At 42.0% G+C, this 24,120-nt stretch overlaps 1 protein-coding gene across 2 annotated transcripts in view; it reads left to right on the forward strand.

Moving 5' to 3' along the window:
* Positions 1–24,120, forward strand: part of SSBP2 (single stranded DNA binding protein 2) — a 73,137-nt gene that overhangs the window by 9,269 nt on the left and 39,748 nt on the right. For both annotated transcript variants that reach the window (XM_053475180.1, XM_053475188.1), the window contains exons 2-4: positions 11,764–11,836; positions 14,890–14,951; positions 15,136–15,220. In XM_053475180.1, the coding sequence (XP_053331155.1) occupies positions 11,764–11,836; positions 14,890–14,951; positions 15,136–15,220 (220 nt within the window). The remainder of the gene's footprint in view (positions 1–11,763; positions 11,837–14,889; positions 14,952–15,135; positions 15,221–24,120) is intronic.

A 24,120-nucleotide genomic window follows, 5' to 3' on the forward strand; every position in this document is an offset into this window, starting at 1 on the left:
TCTCTAAAGTAAATTCCTTGCAAAGTAGAGCCATATGTGAATGATTATTAGCGTTGAAAGTCCGCTACTTTTTAAGAGTGGCTATACAACCCTCGCCCAGTCCCCCTCACACCATATTACTTGTTTTGGGTATTTTTCTTTTAAATCATGAAGCAGATTTTCCAACACTTTCGTGAATTACATTATAACTTCAGAGTTCATTAGGGGCCTGAGAGTTCCTATAGACTACAAAAATCTTAAACCAAGGAGCTCTAGAACGTTCCATGAGCTCTTCTTAATTCTCCAGGTTCTGTGGTAATTACGGACTGGTTATGGGCCAGATGGGCTATTTTGTGTAACTATCAGCAGCTGGCCAGAGAGGGATCCGGATATGATGGCACAGAAACAAATTGGAGCCCTGACGTCCCAGCACCCGGGATCTAGCGCTTTTTAATAACTTTTTTTTTAAAACTCCGTAGTTCTGTTACTCCTCGACAGCATGCATAGTCCATAACATGTGCATATACTCTTCAAACACCTGTGGACTTTTTATCTAGGTATTTTATTATACATGTTCAGCTTTGATTTCATTATCTTAGTGCCACTTTTGGGGTCTTTGGGATGTAATTTCGGTCAAATGTTTAATAATGACCTGCTCTGCTCCTAAGCCCAGCATTTGTAGCATGGTGGACTGGAGGGAGATAAAAGTCATATGGCTGTACCAAAGCCCAAACAAAGAGCTTCTCAGCCTACGTCGTTGGGTACTTCTGCCCGAGTTATAGCATTCCTTAGCATCCTAAAGCATAGAGTATTCGAAGTATACGTTTCTGGCAAATCCATAACTAGGGAAGATCTGCGGTTACGTCACGGAACGAGTTTGACTTTGAAGGCTAATATCAAGATACTGGTGTCTCTAATGGCCTGTGGTTCTGTCTACTGTAGTAAATGCCAGAGCGTCTTGGGGAAGCAAGGACATCAGGAAATCTTTAACATAATGGCTCTACTTTTTAACAGAATGAAAGAGACTAACTTATAGTCTGCTAACAGTGGGGATTAATTACCGATGGCTCATGGAAAAATGAAGGAAAATATACATGAAATGCTACGCCTATTGTTAGCAGCGGAGCTGGAACATAAATCTGTAGCATCCAAAATGAAACATTATATAAGAATATAAAATACCAAATGAAATGGTTTTTTTTAACGCTGGATTTGTTCAATTTTTATGTGATCTGTCGCTTTTCTAAAATCCTACATTTTACAGTTGACTACGCCAAATGAACTAATAACGTCTCCAGTTCAAATCTGTATTAGACAGACAGATCCTCTGTATATGTGTACACCAAGGGAGCAGACGTCCGAACTTCCCTCCTGACTATTCCTCCCCGTTCTGTTGCTCCCCTGTTGCTGATTGGTTCAGGCAGCCTTTGTAAGGGAGAAAGGAGATATCTTCAGGACATTGATTACATTTTGCTACAGATCTCGGCTTTCTTAAGGTGACTTTGTAAACAAAATACCATTAGAGTGACTTAAAAATATAATCCCCGAGCTATACGGAGCTTTGATAAACGCTGTGAAGGCGACGGCGCTATTTGTTTGGATCTGCGAATCTCCCCCGTCCTCCCCCAGGGGCTGCTTGATCAGCTAGAAGCGTTTGTTATCGTAGCGTTTCGCTGCAAGCGTTCGAGAAAATGAATGCGCGTTCGGAAGTTCAATGACACAGACTGTTGGTAAACATTCATTCAGGTACTGAAGGGAGCCTCGCAAATGTTACAATGAACATTCCTCACCGCTAAATATTTAGCATTTTCTTAACTGCGATGAGCCACGTTCACAAAAAAATTTGAAATTTTGTGTTTGTTCTGAGTACAAGTATGTAACGAACGCAACATATTTGTAAGAAAGAGTCAAGTGTTTTTTGTGACATTTTAAATAGCTTTGCTACTGCCATTTCCTTTCTCCAGGATAGACGTAAAAAAATACCAAGTGGAAGCCCCCAGTGGGGTAAATTTCTCTGCGTAACGGTATAAAAGGGGTTCTTTAATGGGGAATCCTTAAGATCCTAAGAACAGAAATGGTGTGACTGGATCTCCCATGAAATTATGGGACTTGGTGTAACAACTGACGACCTGTTGGAAATGAGCTTGTGGACAACGCAGCGTTTTCTATGCTATCAGTCTAAAGAATGAATACATTGTTATAATCAAAGAATATAAATACTATATTTGCTGGATTATAAGACTAGGCTTTTTTCAGAGCAAATGCTCTGAAAAATATCCCTTGTTTTATATTCGTCTTCTAATCAGACCAAATAGGGGTCTGATTACAAGACTAAGATCCAGATCCCCCGCAGCGCTGCAGGGAACCTGGATCCTCCTCTCTGACAGCCTCTGCTGCTTCCAGCACTTCCTCTGGGGGCTTCTATGACGGAGCGCCAGCATCACATGACCTTCCGGTGCTCCACCATAGAAGCCCCGGCAGAAGTGCCGGCAGCAGCGGAGGTTGTCTGTACGCATCCCGCAGCTGGTGAACGTTTGCTGGGTGCAACCTCCGCTGCTACGGGGCTTCTATGGTGGAGCACAGACCTCCACCCCCTGCCCTAGGCACCAGGGAGTCTGAAGCACGAGTCACAAGTAAAGGGATGCACTGGTAAGTTGGGGGTTTAAGAGTGGCATGGGGGCAGGGTTCAATGGTTTTCTGGAAGCAGAGTGGCAAATAGGGGGTTAAAAGGCATATCTGGGGCAGAGTGGCATATAGGGGGTATAAAGCATTTCTGGGGGGTAGATGTGCATAACTGGGGCAGGTTGGCAAATGAAAGGAAATTAAAAACAAAAAAATCATAGTTCTTATTAAATATGAAAAAAAATGTTTACATGTGAATAAATTTTTAGTAGTAAAACTTTTTTTTTTCCCCTATAGGGTAGCCTTATATTCAGTCTTTCTTTTCTTCCTAAATTAATATTCAAATTTTGGGGGGGGGGTCATCTTATAATTGAACAAATTCAGTATATAACACTGAAGTTTTATTTTTACCAGATAACAGCGGTGGTTCAGCACAGACAGTCTAGTGGCTCATACAGCCCTGCGTATGAAGAATGCTTATTAAAGTACTTTGGAAGTACATTCTAAAGCAGACAATCACTGACGTGAAAGCGCTCCAGTTATTATATATGGGAGCAGTTTCTGTGCCGCTGGGTGGCGGATCTTGTTGCACCCCTTAGAGTTGTGCTGGAGGTAGCCGGCAGTGTATGTACAGCACCTGCATGATGCAGCTGGAGGGATGTCGGAGAATGAGAGAAAATGCATAGAGACCAATCTGATGAATCCTTCCATGCAAAGTACATATGATGGCTGGAGCGTCACAGAAACCAGTAGATAATGATTAGTTTTCAATATTTTTCCAATAAAATAAAGATAATTTCCATTGTGTGTGTATTTCCACCAGAGACCTGCATCATGTAATTATCAATCTGGAAGCCGCAATGCAAGAACACAATAGTTTGGAATAGGGTCTTATTGGACTGTTTTATCCACTTCCTTTGTATGATGGCATTGGTAATTTCTTTCTCGTTAAAATAAACCACGGCCCCCCCCACTTCTCTGTTCGTTTATCAGGCATTAATGAAAAAAGCTTGATCTGTGCTGGAAAATAAGGGGTTAAATGCTTGATGCGTCTTTAGCAGTCTGATTACTTAATAGTTAAATTGTAATTGAAAATTTGACCTAGAAGTGTGTTTTGGGTGAATTGCGTTTGCCTAAGCAGTTCCACGTGAACACGAGGGTAGCGAAACAATGTCATTCTTTCAAAGTCCTGCAACTTGTGTCTTCCATAGTGGCATTAAATCCCATCACCCCTAGCCAGTGTGTTTCTTTGCTGTGGATGGCAGAGTAGCCCTTTTCACTTTTAGAAATACTAGTTATTTTTCGAAGCGCATCTATGTGGCATTTTGTCGCCTGGCTTCGAGCATCTCGATAAGCCCCGGCGCGTGCGTGTGAATGAAAGACGCTTATCCTCCCAAATGTATCCATCTGTGTTAATTTAGTATTTCTGAAACGCTGTTTCTTTTTGCTGAGGCGACGTGAGGTCAACAACGACGGTTACTGCTGCTTATTTCATAGCCGTTTTATTTGCGGTTTTCCTGCTTAGGAAAAGTCTGTGTTCTTCTTATCTTTTTGTCTAACTACAGACAGGGTGAGATGTCGTATTGGCACCATGTATCAGGTAGGGCTGTCCCATTGCTCTCCGTAAATAATCTGCTCTCGTATTGTAAGTTTATCGTAGGGTTTAGCTGTAAATAAGGCTACCTGCCTGCCCGCTCTCGCTGTGATGTTAGAGGAGCGTGAAAGGGTTAATGGAGTGAAACGTCTCGCAGGCTCACTCGCTGCTCTCCCGGCAGGGCCCAGAGCTACTACAGCCTAACCCCAAACCTTTTTACCCCACAACCCCAAAATGTTATTCACTGCCACCTCCAAGTTCTATTTAAGGTTTAAGAATGCCTAAGGAGGCTTCAGTAACCCCCTGAGCTGCTCAGACCTAAAAACCCAATTTCATCAAAAAAATAAAACATGCAAATTAGAGAAATGGTGATGTGATAACTCCGGCTATCCCAAAAGCCATGAGCTCAAAACAACATCACAGAGATAGAACGGATTCATTTATATTTAATATGAGGTAAAAAGTAATGGACTGAGAAAAAATACATAAACTGTACAAAATAAACTAACACTTCTAAAAAAGTAAAATATTTTATGGGAATGTCCGGATGTTCCCGTTTTATTTTTAGGAATCTGTCTCTGTCCTATCAGCCGCCCTCTCCTACAAGTTGGTTGGGTGTCCGGAGCATGGATTTGACTTAATTAGGGTGGTGTTTAGTACGGTTTGTGCTTTTGGCTGTGATGACCCATGCTGTGAAACTAGCTTTAACTCTTCTATTATAGTAAGGAATGCCACGTTGGCAAACGGGCAGTGTGGTCCTTCATCTAGTCGTGTGTCGCCTGGGTCCTGCTATTTACTGATGAGGGCTCCTGGTTCCAGGGCTGAATATGTGAATATTACGCTTTTCGGTTGGATGTGGTTGTACGCGTTCCTGTGTAACTTGTATCTGCCCGTATCATTCTTTTACTTTCTGCATTGGACTTATTTTCACTTTAAAATGTATTCTATTTTTTTGTTTCCATCAAATGGCGTGAAAACCATATTAAACGTCGAAAATAGTCCTTCATAAGATAACATTAAAACCAAACGCTATAGACATATCGATGAGCTGATGCGAAGAAGTGTGAACTTTCTGGTAACCCTCCTGCCAGCGCTTCTCGGATGCTACGCATGGAAAATGAAGTGTAAATTCTCATCCCCACGAGGTGAGATCTAAAGGGGATTCCGTGGCTCGTTCACGAGAGGCAGAGAGGAGCGCTGGAAGGTTCTTTTTATGGGTGCTGCAGAATAATGATTTGTTCGTGCGGGAACAAGCGGTTTGCATCTGTGTTTGTGATTTGTCTTGCCAGCTTTTAATTAGAATAAGCGCTCTTGTAAGCAGTAGTGGATATGTAAGCGACAAATTCTAAGATTATCGCTTGTGTGGTTTCTTGAGCAAATTTAACAGAACCTGTATCAGCGCAGCACGGATCAGCTGCTATCATACCAGAGCATCAGACGATAAGTACGCAGGTTAAAATCGGGTATACTTCATATAAAGTGGTTTTAAGAAGTAAAAACAAGTATTGATTAAAGCGGATCTATCCTACCAAGCTGCCGTGTGTTTCAGCTGCGTATTGTGATGTGCTCTTCAGGTACAAAAGGATTTTTTGGCCAGCATTTTCTTCGTAATATGTGTAGATTTTGGTTCTCAGAATGTCTCTGTATAAAGAGATCCTAAAAAATGAAAAGTGCCACTATAGCCCAATTTTCATTTTACGTACATGTTACTGCATGGAAATCAGACATTCCTCCTCTTATCCCCTCCCCAGCTGTCTGTTCTTCAGGCAGGGAGCATACTGGTGAATGCTGCTTGCACATGCTCAGTAGAATTTCTATTCTCGGCAATGAGAATAGCTGCAGCCTATCACATGATGTTTTGCTAGAATGCATATAATTGGCTGCTGCTTGAATGTCTTAAACAGGAGAGCTACTGACAAGGCCAGATTAAGGCACCCGGGGCCCTGGAGCATTTATACCAAAAGGGCCCCTCTTTCCAAATCAGCACAAATAAAACAATGTCAAATATGGCAAATAACAGTTTATTGTACAGTTTACCCTTCATGATTCCACACCCTGTTCATATTATCTAATCTAACGCAAGGCCTGGCCACTGCACGTGTGCAAACCGTGTTTTCCTGTAACATGCACATGTGCAGCCAAAGACACGCCAGCTCTGCCTGAGATTGATCAGGTAATACACGTAGCTGCTGTAGAGCGGCTCCTCTCTGCTGGTGTCTGAGGGGCCCTCGCATTAATCCAGAGCTCACAGGCAGCACAGTTTGATGGCCCTCAGCTCGGGCTACTGCAAACGAAGTAGGTCTACGTGATGGTGGCTCAGGGCCCCCCTACCACTCTAGGGCCCTGGAGCAGTCGCTCCATATGCCCCCTGGTTGGCTACTGAGCATGTTCAGGGAGATTCCTTCTTACATGTTCTGATTTCATAGAGACATCCAGTGGGGTGATTACATGAGAAAAGTCTCTAGTATTAGAGTATTTAGCTCATCCCATGTAGTATGTGCGTCTCTGTACCGATGTTCAGTGTTAAGCTCGTGTTGTGAATCGCAGTGCGCATTATGCTGTCGTCGTGGTTTGGGGCTCCGGTGCCTCCGGAATAAACAGTGTTTGGTACGCATTGGAAGCACCCTTTGTCTTTATGCTTCTGTTTTATAAACCATTACGTTCTAAAAATAACCGGCTGTTCTGACAGAAGCCAAAGTTATTTTTATAATGCAGTAGGAGTTTTGAGAAAACAAAGTTTCTATGGATTCCACATCTTCTGTAGCCGGAGGTGCGTCGGCTCGTGCGCCCGATAAATAGGGGGGATCTAGAGTAGGTGAAAGTAGAGTTGCCTTTTGCATCCAGTAGGCTGCTTTCCGGAAGTGGTAACCAGTCGCCCAGAGAAAGCAGCTCGCGACTTTCAAAATATAGGCTGCTTTCACATATATTTTGACCGCTGTAAAGAATCCACAGTTATTGTAGAAGTTTAGTGACGATGTAAGATTTCTCAACTTCAAAACCCACACTGCTGGTCACAGTATGAATCCGGTTACACAATGGTAAGACATGTCATTTATTTTAATATACGTAGAGACATCACTTATTCTTTGGCCGTCCTAATGAGCGCAAGATAAATTTTTTTTTTTTTTTTTAGGTTCAGCTTTAAAGACATCTTTTCCTCTATCTTTTAAAAACTACCATTAGCACCAAGCAGACAGGGGAACCTTCATTTCTTTATATTTTCTGGTTTATTGTAACGTTTGCATTGTCGCGCTTTTAAATGTAGAAGGAACTTATACTATTAACAGGGGTTTTTTAACTATAATTAAGCACTTGAGTCTTGCCATATTTTTAACAGTTTTTCTTGGTTCAAAAAGTGCGCTGTCACCTGACTGCACGCTATAAGGACTAAAATTTTGTGTGTGTGTAATAAAATATATATATATATATATATATATCTCTAATATTAGATTTCCCCTCACTTATTTAGTTTAACCACACAATATAAATTTGTTTTTTTTCTGATAATAGGAAATGTTTTTAGGGGGGAAGAAAATTCAACAATTGTACCTTAACTTTTTTTTTTAACTACCCCCCAATCAAAATTTTTTCCAAAAAAAGAAAAACTGCAACTATACAAAGAGTACTTATCGCTGTATAATCGAGTGATCATGCTGTTAAAGTATACACGCTAGTTGGTTGCTGCTGGTCCTCCCAGCCCACTTAGTGTAATATTATTATGTCCTCGGCTTTAGGGGTTAAGCACAACAAAACATTAATTTGGCCCAAATTTCTTATGGCTATATAATTATATCCACCGGTACGGATTATTCTTATAGTGCTACATCCCGCGTATTTTATTCTCGACATTGATCAGTAATCTTCCCCTGTCATCCTACCGGCACGGAGCGAGCGCACTGCTGCTCCACTGAAAGACTGCAGAGTTAATCGTGCTGCCAATATGAATTTATAGCGGCGAGATATGAGGAGCACATGTTCCAAACGACATATCATTTGTTCAGTAATTGAATCATCGTCTTGTCTTCTGTTCGGAAAGCATTGTTTGGGAAATAAACCCTGCCAATTCTTCACAGCGTAGATACAAATCACCTGTCTGATCGGACCCTGCGTTTGTCTAGTGGCGCTTTCTAATCATTCTTGTTAATCTGTCTCTCCAATATAGTCAAGGCTGTCGGAGATGCACTTGTGATTGTGTTCTGCGAGGTACAATATCTCTTCCCTCCTAATTATTCTTTTCTTACCCCCCCTCCTTTTAGTCTGTATTGTATCTTTTAAGGTTTTAGGTAGTTTGCTTTATTGAGCCCGAGACTTTTCCTTTTCTCTGGGTCTTGTTTTTATTTATGATTCCTTAATTGCATACTTACCATCTCATCCTGTTTAAAACTGCACTTTGTGTAATTAATTACCACAAATAGAAGTAATTGTAATCAGTGTGAGTTCTTAATGCCATATAAGTGTTGCATTGGGACCATAACTGATAACATTGATTATTGTTTAGAGGACTTGCCGTGCCAAGTATTTGCATCTGCTTCTTTAATTCAAGTATGTTAATTAGTAATAAGCATGGATGCTGTATTGCTTAGTGATCATTTTTTAGAGCAGGTTATTATTTTGTATTATTATTTAATGTTTGCGTTCATCCTGTATATGGGGTAATAGGAAGGGCCTTTGTATTAGGCAAACCAGGTTGTCCTCCACTTAAAGCACCTATTTTATTATTATTATTATTATTATTATTATTGTTTTATTTATGTAGTGCCAACAATTTACGCAGCGCTTAATACAATACATAAATTCAAGGGGTATGACAAGACAAGAATACATACAAGAATCGATACATTAGGTGGAGAGAGCCCTGCTCGCAAGCTTACAATCTTCTATTTAATTATTATTAATAATAATCTTTTACATAGTGGCAATAGCTTAATTTAATGCTTGGTACCTGTGTGTGTATGTATGTGTGTTTGTGTGTGCATTTTTTTTGCCAAAAAGTAAGAATGTGTTCACAAATAGACATGTTGTTAGTTGCAAGATGAGTAAACAGAAGAAAAAATTAATTGAATAAGTATTTGGTGCGACCACCATTTGCCTTCAAAACAGCATCGATTCTTCTAGGTGGGCTCGGCGGGTAGGCCGCTCGAAACATCTTGGAGAACTAACCACGATTCTTTCGTGGGTTTTCCTCGGCTGCTTCTCTCTCTTGATGCTGAGATCAGGGCTCTGTGTGGGGGCCAAACCATTGCTCCCAGCCATAATTTAACATTAAGTTAGGGCCGTTTTATACGACCTTTTTCTGTATAGTATATCTTTTTAATAAAAGCTTTAAAATGTACAGTTCCACTTGCATTGCTTTTTCATTTGTGTTCCTTGTGAACCGTGCTTCATGTTGTTGCATATGTATTACTTTGATGCTAGCTGATCGGTTGATCGGCGCTTTCACGTCTATCTCGATACATTCCTCCAAACCAATTAAAAGAACGCATCTTTAGAGCAGAATATATAATATAATATAATATATAATATATATAGCGCCCAGGATCTCCTCTCGTTATAAACCTTTTAAATGACTTAAGCGGAAGCCTGACATTTATGCGCACGTTATTTGCATATTTGCATACACAATGAAGTCTAGAAGCACATTTCCATAACTTGCACCTGTAGGTTGTAATCAACTGTAATCGTGTAATCAAAGGTAATATATTCTCAGTATTTCTGTCAGTCTCCCTTTTTCACCCCGTTTCCCGTCGTAGGACGAAAGATTCCTTTTTTGCAGCAAATCTCGCATGGGAGTCTTAAAATAAAGCTTTAAGAACCGGTTTAGCGTGCGCGCGTCATGTACGTTTATTGGTTTGGCTCTGAATATTAGTGAGCGTTGTTCTCGGTGGAAATGCACGCCAAGACTGTAGGATGTCCTTTGAGATGTCTCCACGTACAGGCCTTGTCCCCGAGTACAACGTGTTTAAAAACGCTTAAATAAATAAAGTTTGTGTTTCCTTGTCAAAAAGAAACTAATAGAAAATAACACATTTTAAGATCTCGCCTCTTGTAACCAGACTGTATTTATCCCGGATCTCTGCAAAGTCTCGGGAGTTCCAATAATATTTACTAATACAACTTTTTTCCTATAGGGTAGTCTTATATTCAGGCTTTCTTTTTTTTCTAAATATTTAAATTTCGGGGGTAGTCTTATAATCGAGCAAATATGGTATTACTTTTTTTGTCAAATTCGGCAAACTGTGGGGAGAGAGAACAACCCAACATTTTATATCTTTAAATTTTGTTAATGTTCGCAATTGGGAACTTAATCATTTTTCAGCGTTTGGTCTTCTCGTGCTCTAGGACTGCGAGCCGTTTCTGGGATAAAGCTGAGGTTGGATCAATGTTTTTGCGTCGTCCAAAGTTTAGTGATGCTTTCTGCCGAGGACATTTATTGCTAAGGCTGCCATTTAATGTATTTTTATTCCTCGTTCCCTCTGGTGCTGTTTATTGCTGCTCGATCAGCAGTCTCATCCTATACATTTTTAATGCTCTTCTAAGGGTACTTCCACATCTTTAAATCAGTTGCAGTTTTAACTCTTCTGGTACATGATGTGTACTACTCGGGGTTAGAAGCTATGCAGCGACTGTCTTAGCTTATGGAGTAATATCAAAAGTCGTTGAGCATAAAATGCAGTGCTGTATACGCTTATGGAGGTTAGAATGGGGGGGGAACCTGTTTTATCTCATTATCTGCAGAGTTGAAGGCATTGTTGTCAGTCGTGTGATACTTGTAGGGACTTTCCCTGCGCAAGCACCACACTGAGCTGATGCTTTATGGCAATGCTAATGAAGTCTGTTGCTCTATAGACCGTATGGTAAAGAGGCAGAGCGGGATAACTGTGCTTGAACCTATAAAAATGTCTAGCGTACAGCAACCTGATCTTTATGCAAAAAACATTTTCTGTGTGATATTAGTAATCCCATAGATGGGAGTTCCCTTTTAACCCTTAGAATACACCCCAGAGGCTCGAAGGCATGTTTGTGCTTAATACAGAATGGCCTCTGAGCGTGCTCCCCTTTACACCGGCCCCTTGGCTTTCTCTTCCGGCTGGCATTGTGTAAAGCACTAGACGCACTATTGGGTACAGCACATTGCAGATTGATGTTCTTCACATGCGCAGAAGGAATCCCTGTCACACAAGACCTCGCGGGAGCGGAAACTACCTTAACAATCCCCATCACTTTCTTAGGACTCTTGGATGGAGGTTCGGTTACCCATCTGCCACGTTTCCCACGTTTTGGGTTGTTTAATACTCGCTTTGTATGCCGCTATGTACCAACTTCATCCGGTGTGATTCTTGGGTGATCTAACAGGGGCCAAAACTCCCAGAAATGCAGGGATTTAGGGCCCGGCTCGCTTGTCTTTGTTATGCTGAATCATCACGTTGTATCTTTTTCATTATTGTTGGTGTTAGATGATCGGTAAATGTAACAAAGTGTTTACATGCGTTCAACAACCTGCTGCCATGTAAATAAAATCCTCGTGATTTATGATCTTACATGTTTTTTTCTCTCGTTTGTTTTAACAGGTTAGCATTATATGTTTATGAATACCTGCTACACGTGGGGGCACAGAAATCCGCTCAGACTTTTTTGTCAGAGGTAAGTTTCTATTTTCTATCCTGCTCTGATTTAAGACTATGCCTTTATTGTGGTAGTTTTTTTTTTCTTCTTTTAAATAAACTCTCTTCCTTTACCTTGTTGATTCCCTTTCAGTATTTAAATGTTTCTATCATATCCCCCCTGTCCCGTCTTTATTCCCTGGCTATAAAGGTTAAGATCGTTTAACCTGTCCTGGTAGGGTTTATCTTGTAATCCATAAACCATTTTAGTAGCCCTTCTCTGAACTTTCTCCAACATTTCTATATCCTTCTGGAGATGCGGTCTCCAGCACTGTACACAATACTCCAAGTGAGGTCTCACCAGTGATCTGTACAACGGCATGAGCTCTTCCCTCTACCTACTGCTAATACCTCTCCCTATACAACCAAGCATTCTGCTCGCATTACCTGCTGCTCTACTGCATTGTCTGCCTACCTTTTAAATCCTCAGAAATAATTACCCCTAAATCCCTTTCCTCACACGTTGAGGTTAGGACCGGATCAAATATTCTATACTCTGTCCCAGATGCATTACTTTGCATTTATCCACATTAAATGCCGGTTGCCACAGCTCTGATCGTTTTTCCTGTTTACCGAAATCATTTGCCATTTGGGTTCTCCCTCCAGGAACATCAACCCTGTTGCAAATCTTTGTATCATCAGCAAATAGACATACCTTTCCATCAAGACCATGCAATATCACTAATAAAAATATTAAAGAGAATGGGGAACGTATGGGGACGCATGCAGCCTGTATCTGATACATCCATATGCAGCCCCCCACCTGCTTGCCGCTCACGCTGGGGTCTCTCCTGTCCCTCTTCGTGGGAGATGGTGCACGCGTCTGTGTTCCATACCCGCAAGCATCTTCTTTGTTGTGAAATTAACTGGTGCCGATCCCCTGGGTTATTCAGAAGCTATTTTTACTAGATGTGAGATTTATGTTACTGAACACAGAAGATAACTCCCGATGTCCGTGTGAACCCCGCGTTAAACCCCGTGTCTCCGGTCTTTCCTGGCACTCGGGATGTGGTTTGCTGGTTTATTGATTAGGGCTTCAGTGGCCAGATGCCAAGATACTGGCTAAAGACAGCTGGTGAATAAGCGTACAAAGAGGAGATCGGGTGATCCCAGATGGCAAATGATACCCGGAAACAAGCTAAACATGATTGTTTTTTTGGATTACACAAACGTGAGGGTGACATCACCTAATTAACTGGGGCTCATTATGTGATTGCGGGCCACTCATAACTCGCTGTTTAGTGAATTATCCCCAGAATAGACTAGATTCCATCCTTGTTGGCTCACCAGAGTGACCTGGGAGGATAATGGTTTAGAGCGGGACTTTATGGTGCATTCGTTAACCGGTTTCAGTTATATAGAGCTGTGTGTGGGTTTTGTTCGGAGGAGACCGTGGTGGCAGGGTTGTATTTGGCCATTGAATGTTGATGATGTGAACCTGCATTATATATGGCCTCTTGACATAATCTTTCGGTCAATTTATCTCTTTATGTGGGAATATAAACCTACCCCATGGATGCCTGAGCATGCTTAGTGTTGTGTTCCAGAGCGGCTGAAGTGATAGGACATCCATCCCGTTGTGTGTATTGCTTTAGCTGTTTTACGTGTTCTGTATTAAAGAGGAAAAATCCCTGAGTGGCTTAGTGTTTTAGTTAACATGCAAGAGAAAAAAACAAAACTTTTTTTCCTATGTACAGAATACTTCCAACTATTGTCTTTTTGATGATTTATGTGCTGTTTGTTTTGCATTTATTTTTTGTTTTCTCCCGTTTGTCGGGGTGGCTGGATGAGCGAGCGGAGCTTTGTTTCTGTCATTTATTTGGCATTTTCAGTTCTGCTGCCGCAGTCCGTTGTAACCGTTCCTGCCACGACCACTCCACCTTCATCTAATCCTAACAAGATCATTTTATTACGCATCCTTAACGTTCTGCTTACAGCTCATTTCTCGGGCTTCGTGGCAGATGGGGCAGCCCCTGGGACGGCACGTGACGCTCTGGCTTGTGCAACAAGTTAGAAGTGCTGAAAAATCCTAAATAAAGTCAACAAATTCACCGACAAGCTGGTTTCCAACCGCAGTATACGGCACGCTCGAGCTGCAGACCGTTGCTCCCATAGTACTCATCCAGTTGCTTTTCTGGGTAAGCATCATGGGAGTAGGAGTCTGCGAAAGCTGCTGATCTATTCATCTGTGTTCAGATGATGATGATTGTAATGGTGTTTTTAATGATCTTAATCATTTTAAATATTGGACAGTCTAAGGAAATAAAATTTTGGTCCTTAGTTTTGTCTTAGGGATTCAGTTATCCTGAATCTATCGCCCTATCTCTCGCTTTATTAGCCTCTACCATTTCTACAGGGTGACTGTTCCACATATCTACCACCCCTTCAGTAAGCTAAAGCCTCCTGACATTACATTGAAGCCCCTGATTCCCTAGTTTTAGATTTGTGGCCTCTTGTTCTAACGCTTCTCTGAAATAAACTTTCCTCCTCTACGTTCAGGACCGCTTACGTCTCTGCTAATGCAATAACGGTATCACATCTAGCGCTGTACAACTTTATTCCTCCCTAACAGACATGATCGCCGTGTAACGAGACGCTGTGATTTAGCGTTATAAATGATATAGAATTGCGGCAGCGATACATAATAATCTATTCACGCAGCCCGAGTATTCCAACGAATGGAAAAAGGGCAGACGGTAATAACATCCAGAACCTGCCGCGGCCGTAAAATCTAATGGAACGACAATGTCTAAAGACTTTAATAAGTTTGCATCTGGACTTATCCTGCCTCTTGTTGGCCTGCAGCTCCCATCACCGGAATGACTGTCACATTATAGTTTGGGAGAACCTATTGGCTGCTTTGGGTGGCTCGTAGTTGGACTCCTGTTGCCTCTACTGGGACACGTGCCACGCGAGTACCAGATCAGAGCACCTAATTCCAGTCTTGGTTATTTTCTTGGATTAGTCTCGTCTATCTTGTTCTGAAAAAGCAATCGTTTTTCTCATAGGATTGTCTCGTGTTCTTTGTTTCAGATACGATGGGAAAAAAATATCACATTAGGGGAGCCTCCGGGATTCCTGCACTCCTGGTGGTGGTACGTATCGGTGTTTTCTGTAATATGGGGCGGAGGGGACAAGAAAAATGGCTCGGAATGCACAATGCGTGAACGTAAGACAATAATGGGTTAATTCTCCATGAGAGCTATGCGCAGTGCAAATTGTCGACGTTTCTCGCGTAGATCTCTCTGTATATCCTGACGATGTGAAATGTATTTTCAGCGTGTTTTGGGATCTTTACTGTGCAGCGCCAGAAAGACGGGAAACCTGCGAGCATTCAAGCGAAGCAAAGGCCTTTCATGATTACGTAAGTGATGACTTTTCATTTATTTTTTTAAATGTAATTACTATTTTTATGACATTTATTCATCCACCTCCCCCTGTTTTGTTCGGTTGATGTCGAGCAGCTGTCTCTTCCTTTGCTAGACGGGTTTTGTTGATTTTGTGTGGTTGGAATTAATATTTTATTTAGCGTTTTGGCAGAGCTGTGTAATAAAAGTACATGTTTGACTTAATTATTATTATTTACATCGGTTGCGTACGGGGGAAAAATAATATTACAGAGGTATGATTAATTCCGGGTTGGGTATGAATCTTCACTTAACTAGGTGAGTGAGTAGAGATTTCTATGGCCTTGGGGGTTAAGTAGTTAAAGTGATTCTGGTATTCAGTTTGAACATTCGTGTTATCACCATAGGAACTATTTGCTTACTGTTGCATCCTGTCCGTTGCCATGGTAATATGACCACGTTTCAAACTTTGCACCAGAGTCATTCCCCCCACTGTATGACTGATGTATGATTCTATGCTATGTTCTCTGGGTGGATGGCTGGGGTGACATGATATGTTCTAGGTATGTTCTGATGATCCCGCTGCTCTTTTGTCCACATGCTCGGCACTGCGCTATTATGGCATTTGAGTGGCGTTTCTGTTACTGGCAGTCATGTGATATTTCGGGGACTTTCTCTGCGCAATCGCCGCACTGAGCTGGTTCCTTATGGTTATGCTAATGAAGTCCACTCCTTTATATACTTTCAATAGTGAGAGTCAGTCTGGGTTACGAGGACTGAGCTATTCTATTGTTTCCCACAAGCAGTATGATAAGGAGTCAGGGTGCTTGTCTAGTAGATTGGGCTCAGATAACAGCATTATATACAAATGGCTAATATGCAGCTGCCACATAATACAAAAAAACTGTTCTAAAAGAGAAAACATCCCAATATTTCTGAAAATGTATTTTTCTACTAATGCTGGTAATATGTTGGTATCTTCTCGGATATTATTATGAATTGTGGAGTCGCAGAAAAAGCTCCCAACTAATCCTTCCCATTTGTCAGGAAATAAAAAACCAACGGCCCTTCTAATCTACCCATTTCTCTACCTGCTGTAAAACCTGTCAGACTGAGTTTAATCCTTGGCCTTTCCTTGGGTTCAAGGTAGCCTCATGTCTCCTATTAATGTTTAAACTGTGCCGTATTAACCATTACTTCTGCTGGAAGGCTGCTCCAGTAGCCTCGTCCTCTCCCCTACAGTTTAGAAACGGGTCCTGGTAATAGCCATGAAACGATGGGTTAAAATGCATTGGTTTGGTTAAACCTCCCCGATTTGCGCATGCACCTCTTCATTGGCTGGCGTTACATGCCCCGGGGTGATTAATGTGTAGCTGTAGGGGTGTAAAATCCACAGATTATTGTTACACTTTGTTTGTTCTTTAATTATGTTTAATGATGATTTAATGGAGTGCGATATAAGCTTGAAAAAAAAAAAACAGTTGCCAGTTCCAAGTATATTTTTGTAATCAAATTATACAATAATTATTTCCTAACAATACTGCCATATAATTATCCTAGAGGCAATCCTCAAAATCCATAAGCCTGCTTATATGATGAGAATCTACTGGAATTTATGTCTTCTATTTAAAGTAAATATTAAAAGGAAAAACTCTGGCTAAAATGCGGACTTTTTTTAATTAAAATTGTGTAAAATGTATTTTTTCCTCCCCAGCATTCTACAGTAATAAGTTTCTTTTTGCTCTTTATTGGCTGCTGTTAAACAATGCAAAGGGAAATTTGTCACGTATAATCTCTGGCAGATCTCTGTTCTGTCTTCAGCGCGATATTTTCTTTTGTATGATGACATTTAGTGAGATGCACACAACTTCCTTTTAATTGGTTTAATGAAAATCCGTGCGCCCGACAAGTCCTGTAGTGTGACGGGCAGTACTGTGTGTACTAAATGGTATATTTATTACTCATTTATATAGCGCCATCATATTCTGCTGGGCTGTACAATGGTTAAGGGACATAACAAGTAATTCATCCCAAAACAGCTTCTAGAAACAAAGAGCAAGAAGAACCCTGCTCAGAGGAGCTTACAATCTACTCGGTGTGTCTGGGTTCCCCGGGAGGTCCTGATGTTGGCATTGGGCGTTGCATTGTATCCGCGATCGAGAATAAGATGTTGGTTCTGTTTTCCTCCCATGGCTGCAGCATTCTATATTCTGTTGGACAAGGTTCCTGTTCTCCGTGGGATCTGCAGGTGCTTCATGTGACGTTGGAGGCCACGTGCCCTGAACAGATTACTGTGATCACTTTGGCATAGGCAGATTACGTTAATATCCGCTCCTTAATCTTGTTACCGTAGATCCTGTCGCTAATCTGTATGCATTCCGAGCAGCTGCCACGTTTAGGTGTCATGTTGGAACCGGCAGTCGATGTTATGGGTGGATGGGACCTCGTAGGTCTCTCCCGCGGCACGTCGTCTCCGATGTTAATAGAAGTCGGAAGTCTGTTCTCAGCGCACTAATCTGCGGCGCCCTTCTGCGTATAATTTAGTTTGTGCGGATGTGGATTTTCTTCTCAGTGTAAACGTAGACGTGGGCATTCTCCGGTTATCCGCTGTTACGAAGAGACGTAAGGGTTTGCCCAAACAAAAATAACGAGGAAACCCAACGACAAGCGTCGCTTTTTATTCTGTCAGAATGTTACTTTGTTTAAACAAAGTTTATAGAATCCCTAAAATGATGGTAAGGAGAATATCTGTAATTGTTGGCAGAACTTTCGTATCTTCGTTATGCTCTGGGAGACCTTAATCTGTTACCGCAGCGGAAGAACGGGCCAACTTCACGTTGGCTTTACGAAAATACATGATGATCGGGATTTCTCCCCCCTCCTAGTGATTTATGCATCTCAAAGTTTAGTGAACTGTTTCGATGTGACGGCTCCGCTCATGCACAGACATCTGTGTGCTCTCTCGAGACTGACTGCTTCCCCTCCTAGCGAGCCTCGTTTCTCACATGCAGGCGCATGTTCAGCTATTCCTATTAGGTGCTGCGCGTCTCACCCGGTTCCACACGCTATTGTTCATCTTTAATCTCCACCGATAGAAAACCTGTTCCATTCCGCTGCCGGCAGCAGAGTCTAAGAGGAGTCATCCTGTTTATCACGTTGCGAGGATTGCGTAACTATTTGCCTGTTGAGGTATAATTCGACAAATGCCCGCATCGACGCGGGAGGGCTGATTAGCTGAAGAAGAAGCGACAGAAAATGGGATCTCAAGCTCCCGTTCACAAAATCGCCGCGTCTGATGATTGTTAACGTGTTCTCTTAAAAGTTTACTTGTGTATTAGTGGCTCGGTTCCGTATAAAGAACACCCCGTGTAAACGCTGTAGTATATTAGACACAAATATAGGGCGATCTGTCATTTCATGCCTTCCTCAAGAGGTGCCGCAAAATTGACACAAACTGTTTCCATTCTCATGGCCATTAACCTGTAAGTGTCCACTCTGTGTGCCGTGATGAGGATAATATAAGGCTTTCCTTCAATAAAATGTCATGGCAGATTGACTTTAAAGAATTAGAGAGAGAGAGAGAAAGGCAGATGGACCTCTGTTAACGTCCAGACTTTTATCAGATTAATAGTGAATCGGTCCCACATACCAAGATGTCAGTGATTCAATATTATTTCCTCACCTTCCATGATGTAGTATGTCATTTTATACATACAGGACAATCTGCAAAATCTAGAGGGAAGAGCCGTGTCCTCTGTGTTGTACATGGTGAGCAGAAAATGGCATCACACGGGACGCTGTACCATCCTCTCTTCTCCTGCGGCAAACTAAATATTAACACTGACGTTGCACAAAGCCTCCGAGAAGATGATCTTAAGAAAAGATAAAAGGTATTTGTTTGGGGTACTGAGGTTCGCCAGCAATCTAATAAAAATAATATACACACGATGAGCCAGAACAACTGGAAACTTTTTTCGTTGGCCTTCCTCTTGACAACCATTTTTGTCCTCTCACTTCTTCTTTAGATGAAGGACCATTCACAATGGTTCCCTGGGCTCATGGCTCAAGACCTGTAAAAACTTACATTGAGCATCCAGTTATGTATTGGAAGTCTGCTTGTTTTGTAACATCTCCCGAACGTTTAACCTGAAGACTAGCATCGAGAAGATGTCAGGCCTGTAACACAATGCTTGTTTGCGTTGGCTGTTCTTAAAATGCATACCCTTTTAGTACTCCGATCAGTCCTCTTGGATTTCATGCTCTTGACATTATACTATGATTGTCCCTCTCCCCCTGCTGTAGCTTGTCAGGATAGCATTGGGTGGCCACTTTAGTAACTTTTCATCCCAGTCGTAGTGAATGTGAAATCCCGCACTCCAGCCTCTTTGTTCACAAATTGATTGCCCCATGTGGGCTTGCCTGTTCGGTACGTCTGCATTTATTCTCATCATAGGCACTTACTCTAATAAATACCATGTGGTCTTCATGCAATCCCACCGCTAGCTTTGTAAACTATCATGGAAGGGAGAATATCCCATACTGATCTGGTTTAGTTTGAAGAAGGAACTTGATTTGTCAGAATATATGCAGCAGATTAGCGATGTCAATTGTCTTCATTCAGTATCCCAGCCTCACTGGTCCAGTATCTGTTTTTCCCATTTCTGAGTATATTCATTTATATATTATCTACAAAACAGAATTTAAATGCAACTTTTAATTTAGAGAGAAGCCAGCCATATTTTTATTCCCCCCCATCGTGTTTTTATTTTCCTGGCACCTAGGATTTGTCGAGCCTTGCCATACGCATTCTACACTCACATTCACACCTACACTAATACACACACTCTAACACTATAAGCTGATACACACACTCATGCTAATGCCATACTGTAACTAGCAGCACACTCTTATACCAATGCGCACACGCTGGCTATCACTATGCATACATAAAATGACACAGTCTAACACCATGAACACACACACTCAATCTGGCACTTGAGTGTGTCCACTCAATCAGAGTAGACATTCTGACTCTGGCACTATACATTTACACACATACAGATTGATTCTGACACTACAGTATACATACACTACCCCCCACCCCCCCCGAGGGCACAGTGAGGTGAGTGCCTGGGCAAAACCCTGGGGGCCAGTAAGCTGTTTCTAGTCTAGGTGTGTTTTAGCCCTGTTTTAACTCTTTGGGTACCAGATGAAGAGACCTTTCCGAAGAACACTTCAGTTTCTATACATCATGGAGGTGAAAGATGTTACTCCACAATAAGTCATTTAATCCATCTAGTGTTGTACCTTGATGGCTAAACAGGATTGATATGGCAATTAACATAATACATTTAATTCAGCCAGCCGTTCGATTTCTTTTGGGGTATTCATAAGAACTTTGTTGGAACTGCGTTAACCCTTTTTAAGCACGAGCGTGGTTTGTATTTAGGTTAAGGAGAAAATGTTTTTATAACTTGCACCGTGCAACACATTCCTCTTTTTGTTGCGTGTACATAGAAATGTGTATTGCTTTATGCTTTTTATGTTGTGTCTATATATTATAAACTTGGAGGTTACATGGTGGTTATACTTTTTGATTTATTCTTGCTTGTTATGGTCTGCCATAGCTTTGAGCTTCAGTATCTCTGTGCCGCACAAGGATCTCATTGACTGTACTCTGGATATGTGATACACACCTTAAAGTTTGTTTAAAATCCAACAGTTCAGACTTGGTATTGTTTTTTTATATATATATATTTTTTTTTTTAAACTGTTGCCCCGGTGCAGTGCATGGTTCATCTCTTTAGCTATTAAAAGGTTAAAGCAGGCATGTCCAAACTTTTTTCGAAGAGTGCCAGATTTGATGAAGTGAACATGTGCGAGGGCCGACCATTTTGCCTGACATTTTCTGAACCATTAAAATGAAATGCAAATTAACTATTTTATGCAAAGTTTATTGAAAACGGCATACCACATCTATCCCTTTCTCACTCTCCTTCTTCAGCAACCGCTCGGCCCCCCTTGGGCCCCACCGACTGGCAGAACTCCAGGGCCCGGTCGCAGTCGCGACCCCGGTAGTTCCGCCACTGCCTACAATTTCTTCATCAGAGAAGGAAAGCCCAAATCTAGCGACGTCCGAGATCGCAAGATTTGGGCTTTCCTTCTCCCTGCGCCGGCACACACAGCCACAAGGGCATCTGATGAAGAAATTGTGTAGGGGAGGGCAGGGGCGTACCTAGAGTATTTGGCACCCGGGGCGGATCCTGTATGTGGCACCCCCCCCCACACACACACTTTAAAACTACCTGGCCGAAACTGAATATGACCCCCCACACACACCATAAAAAAAATCTAACACTTTTATTTAAAGTAAGTAACACACCAAAATAGGACAAAACAATTAAATAACAATATATATATAATTGTTAACAGCAATCACATTCCTATCATGCCCAGGCATACCCAGATTCCAGGAGGCACTCGCAGACTTGGCATGATAGGAGTATGATTGCCTTATCTACCCCTTCTCGCTCCCTTCTGCCCTATCTACCCCTTCTCACTCCCTTCTCCCTATCTACCCCTCCTAACTATCTACCCTCTCCCTCTTTGAAGTTCACTTACCTTTCAGGAGTCCTGTGGTGGGGGTGCAAGGCCTCTGTCTCCCAGCTCTGCCACTGTATGGAACAGCATAGAGTGATGGGAGTTATGATGTACTTTAGAGCATAATTATATAATGAAAAATACATTGGAAATGGTACAGCATAACACCCATCACTCTCACACATTTACCAATCCACACGCATACCAATCCACACGCATACCAATCCACACACATACACCAATCCACACACACACACCAATCCACACACACACACCAATCCACACACACACACCAATCCACACACATACACCAATCCACACACATACCAATCCACACATATACCAATCCACACACATACCAATCCACACATACACCAATCCACACATATACCAATCCACACACATACCAATCCACACGCATTCCAATCCACACACACACCAATCCACACACATACACCAATCCACACACATACACCAATCCACACATACCAATCCACACACATACACCAATCCACAGACACACATACCAATCCACACACATACCAATCCACACGCATACCAATCCACACACACACCAATCCACACACATACACCAATCCACACACATACACCAATCCACACACATACACCAATCCACACATACACCAATCCACACACATACACCAATCCACACACACATACCAATCCACACGCATACCAATCCACACATATACACTAATCCACACACATACCAATCCACACACATACCAATCCACACATATACACCAATCCACACATATACACCAATCCACACATATACACCAATCCACACATATACACCAATCCACACATATACACCAATCCACACATATACACCAATCCACACACATACACCAATCCACACACATACACCAATCCACACATATACACCAATCCACACACACATACCAATCCACACACACATACCAATCCACACACACATACCAATCCACACATCCACACATACACCAATCCACACACATACACCAATCCACACACATACACCAATCCACTCTCACTGTATGCTTTCCTACCTTTCCTCTTTTCTCCTTACAGCTCCTTTTCCTGCTCTTCGCTCCTCTTCTTCTTCAGTTCTTCTGTCTTCTTCCGAGGGCACGGGGTTCAGAGGGCACGGACAGCGGTGGGCGCGGCTTCAGTGTTGTGCGCCGGGATCTAACAACAAACCCCGGCGCACAACAGCTGTTGCCGCGCGGATCGCAAGGGAGCAGTATCGGAGGTCTTTACCGGACAGTATACCTCCGATACTGCTCCCTTGCGATCCGCGCGGCAACAGCTGTTGTGCGCCGGGGTTTGTTGTCAGATCCCGGCGCACAACACTGAAGCCGCGCCCACCGCTGTGTGTGTGTGTGTGCCGGCGCAGGGAGAAGGAAAGCCCAGATCTCGCGCTTTCCTTCTCCCTGCGCCGGCTGATGACGCCAAGTCCCGTGGCTCACTTGGGGGCCCGCATCAGTCCGGAACGCGGGCCGCAATTGGCCCGCGGGCCGGACTTTGGACATGCCTGGGTTAAAGCCTTCGCTGCTTCGGTACTCGGTGAAGACAATTCTAACTAAACCCAGCGTGGAGTCTACTGGGAGCCGGATCAGGCAGGTGCTGCTGGTGGTAGAGCTCCTGATGCTATAGGAACAGGGTGTCTCAAGAAACAAGATCAAGAAGCAGCTTTTAAGCTTTAGGGAATTAATAATGTCCCAAAAAATACCAAATGGGCGTATTTATTAAGTTCCTTTTTATTAGTAATTCATTATGGGTCACTGTCATTCAGTTGCAGGTGACAAGTAATTAAATACCATAGGTTGCATGGGTATTTCCCCGATTTCTTTTTGTAAAGTGCTAATAGATGGTTGACAAATTTGTCTTGGATCTATGTGTAACGTGCTACACTTCCATCATATGTCCCCTTATTTCTTAATTATGTCCCATTCTAAAGAAGATAATTAACTAACAGATATCTCACAAAATGTATGTAATAAAATAATGGCAAACCAATACATGAAATATTTGCCAAATATATGTTAATGATAATCCATTTAATAAAGAATTGATAAATTAGCAAAAACTTTGTTTAGTAAGATGATAAACAAATACATAAAATTATTGATAAATAATAATTGGTAGATATTACATTTCTAAATACAATGATATATACATTAAATAATTGGGGGGGACCCAATCAATGTTGAATAAAGTTGGTAGATGCATAGTAGATTAAACATTAAATGAAGCCATATGAATCTACTTGGAATGGAGCTCACTGTGTCTGTCACTTCTGTTCTGTGTACCT

This window comes from Spea bombifrons, chromosome 1 (genome assembly GCF_027358695.1).
Source record: "Spea bombifrons isolate aSpeBom1 chromosome 1, aSpeBom1.2.pri, whole genome shotgun sequence".
Taxonomy (NCBI): Eukaryota; Metazoa; Chordata; class Amphibia; order Anura; family Pelobatidae; genus Spea; species Spea bombifrons.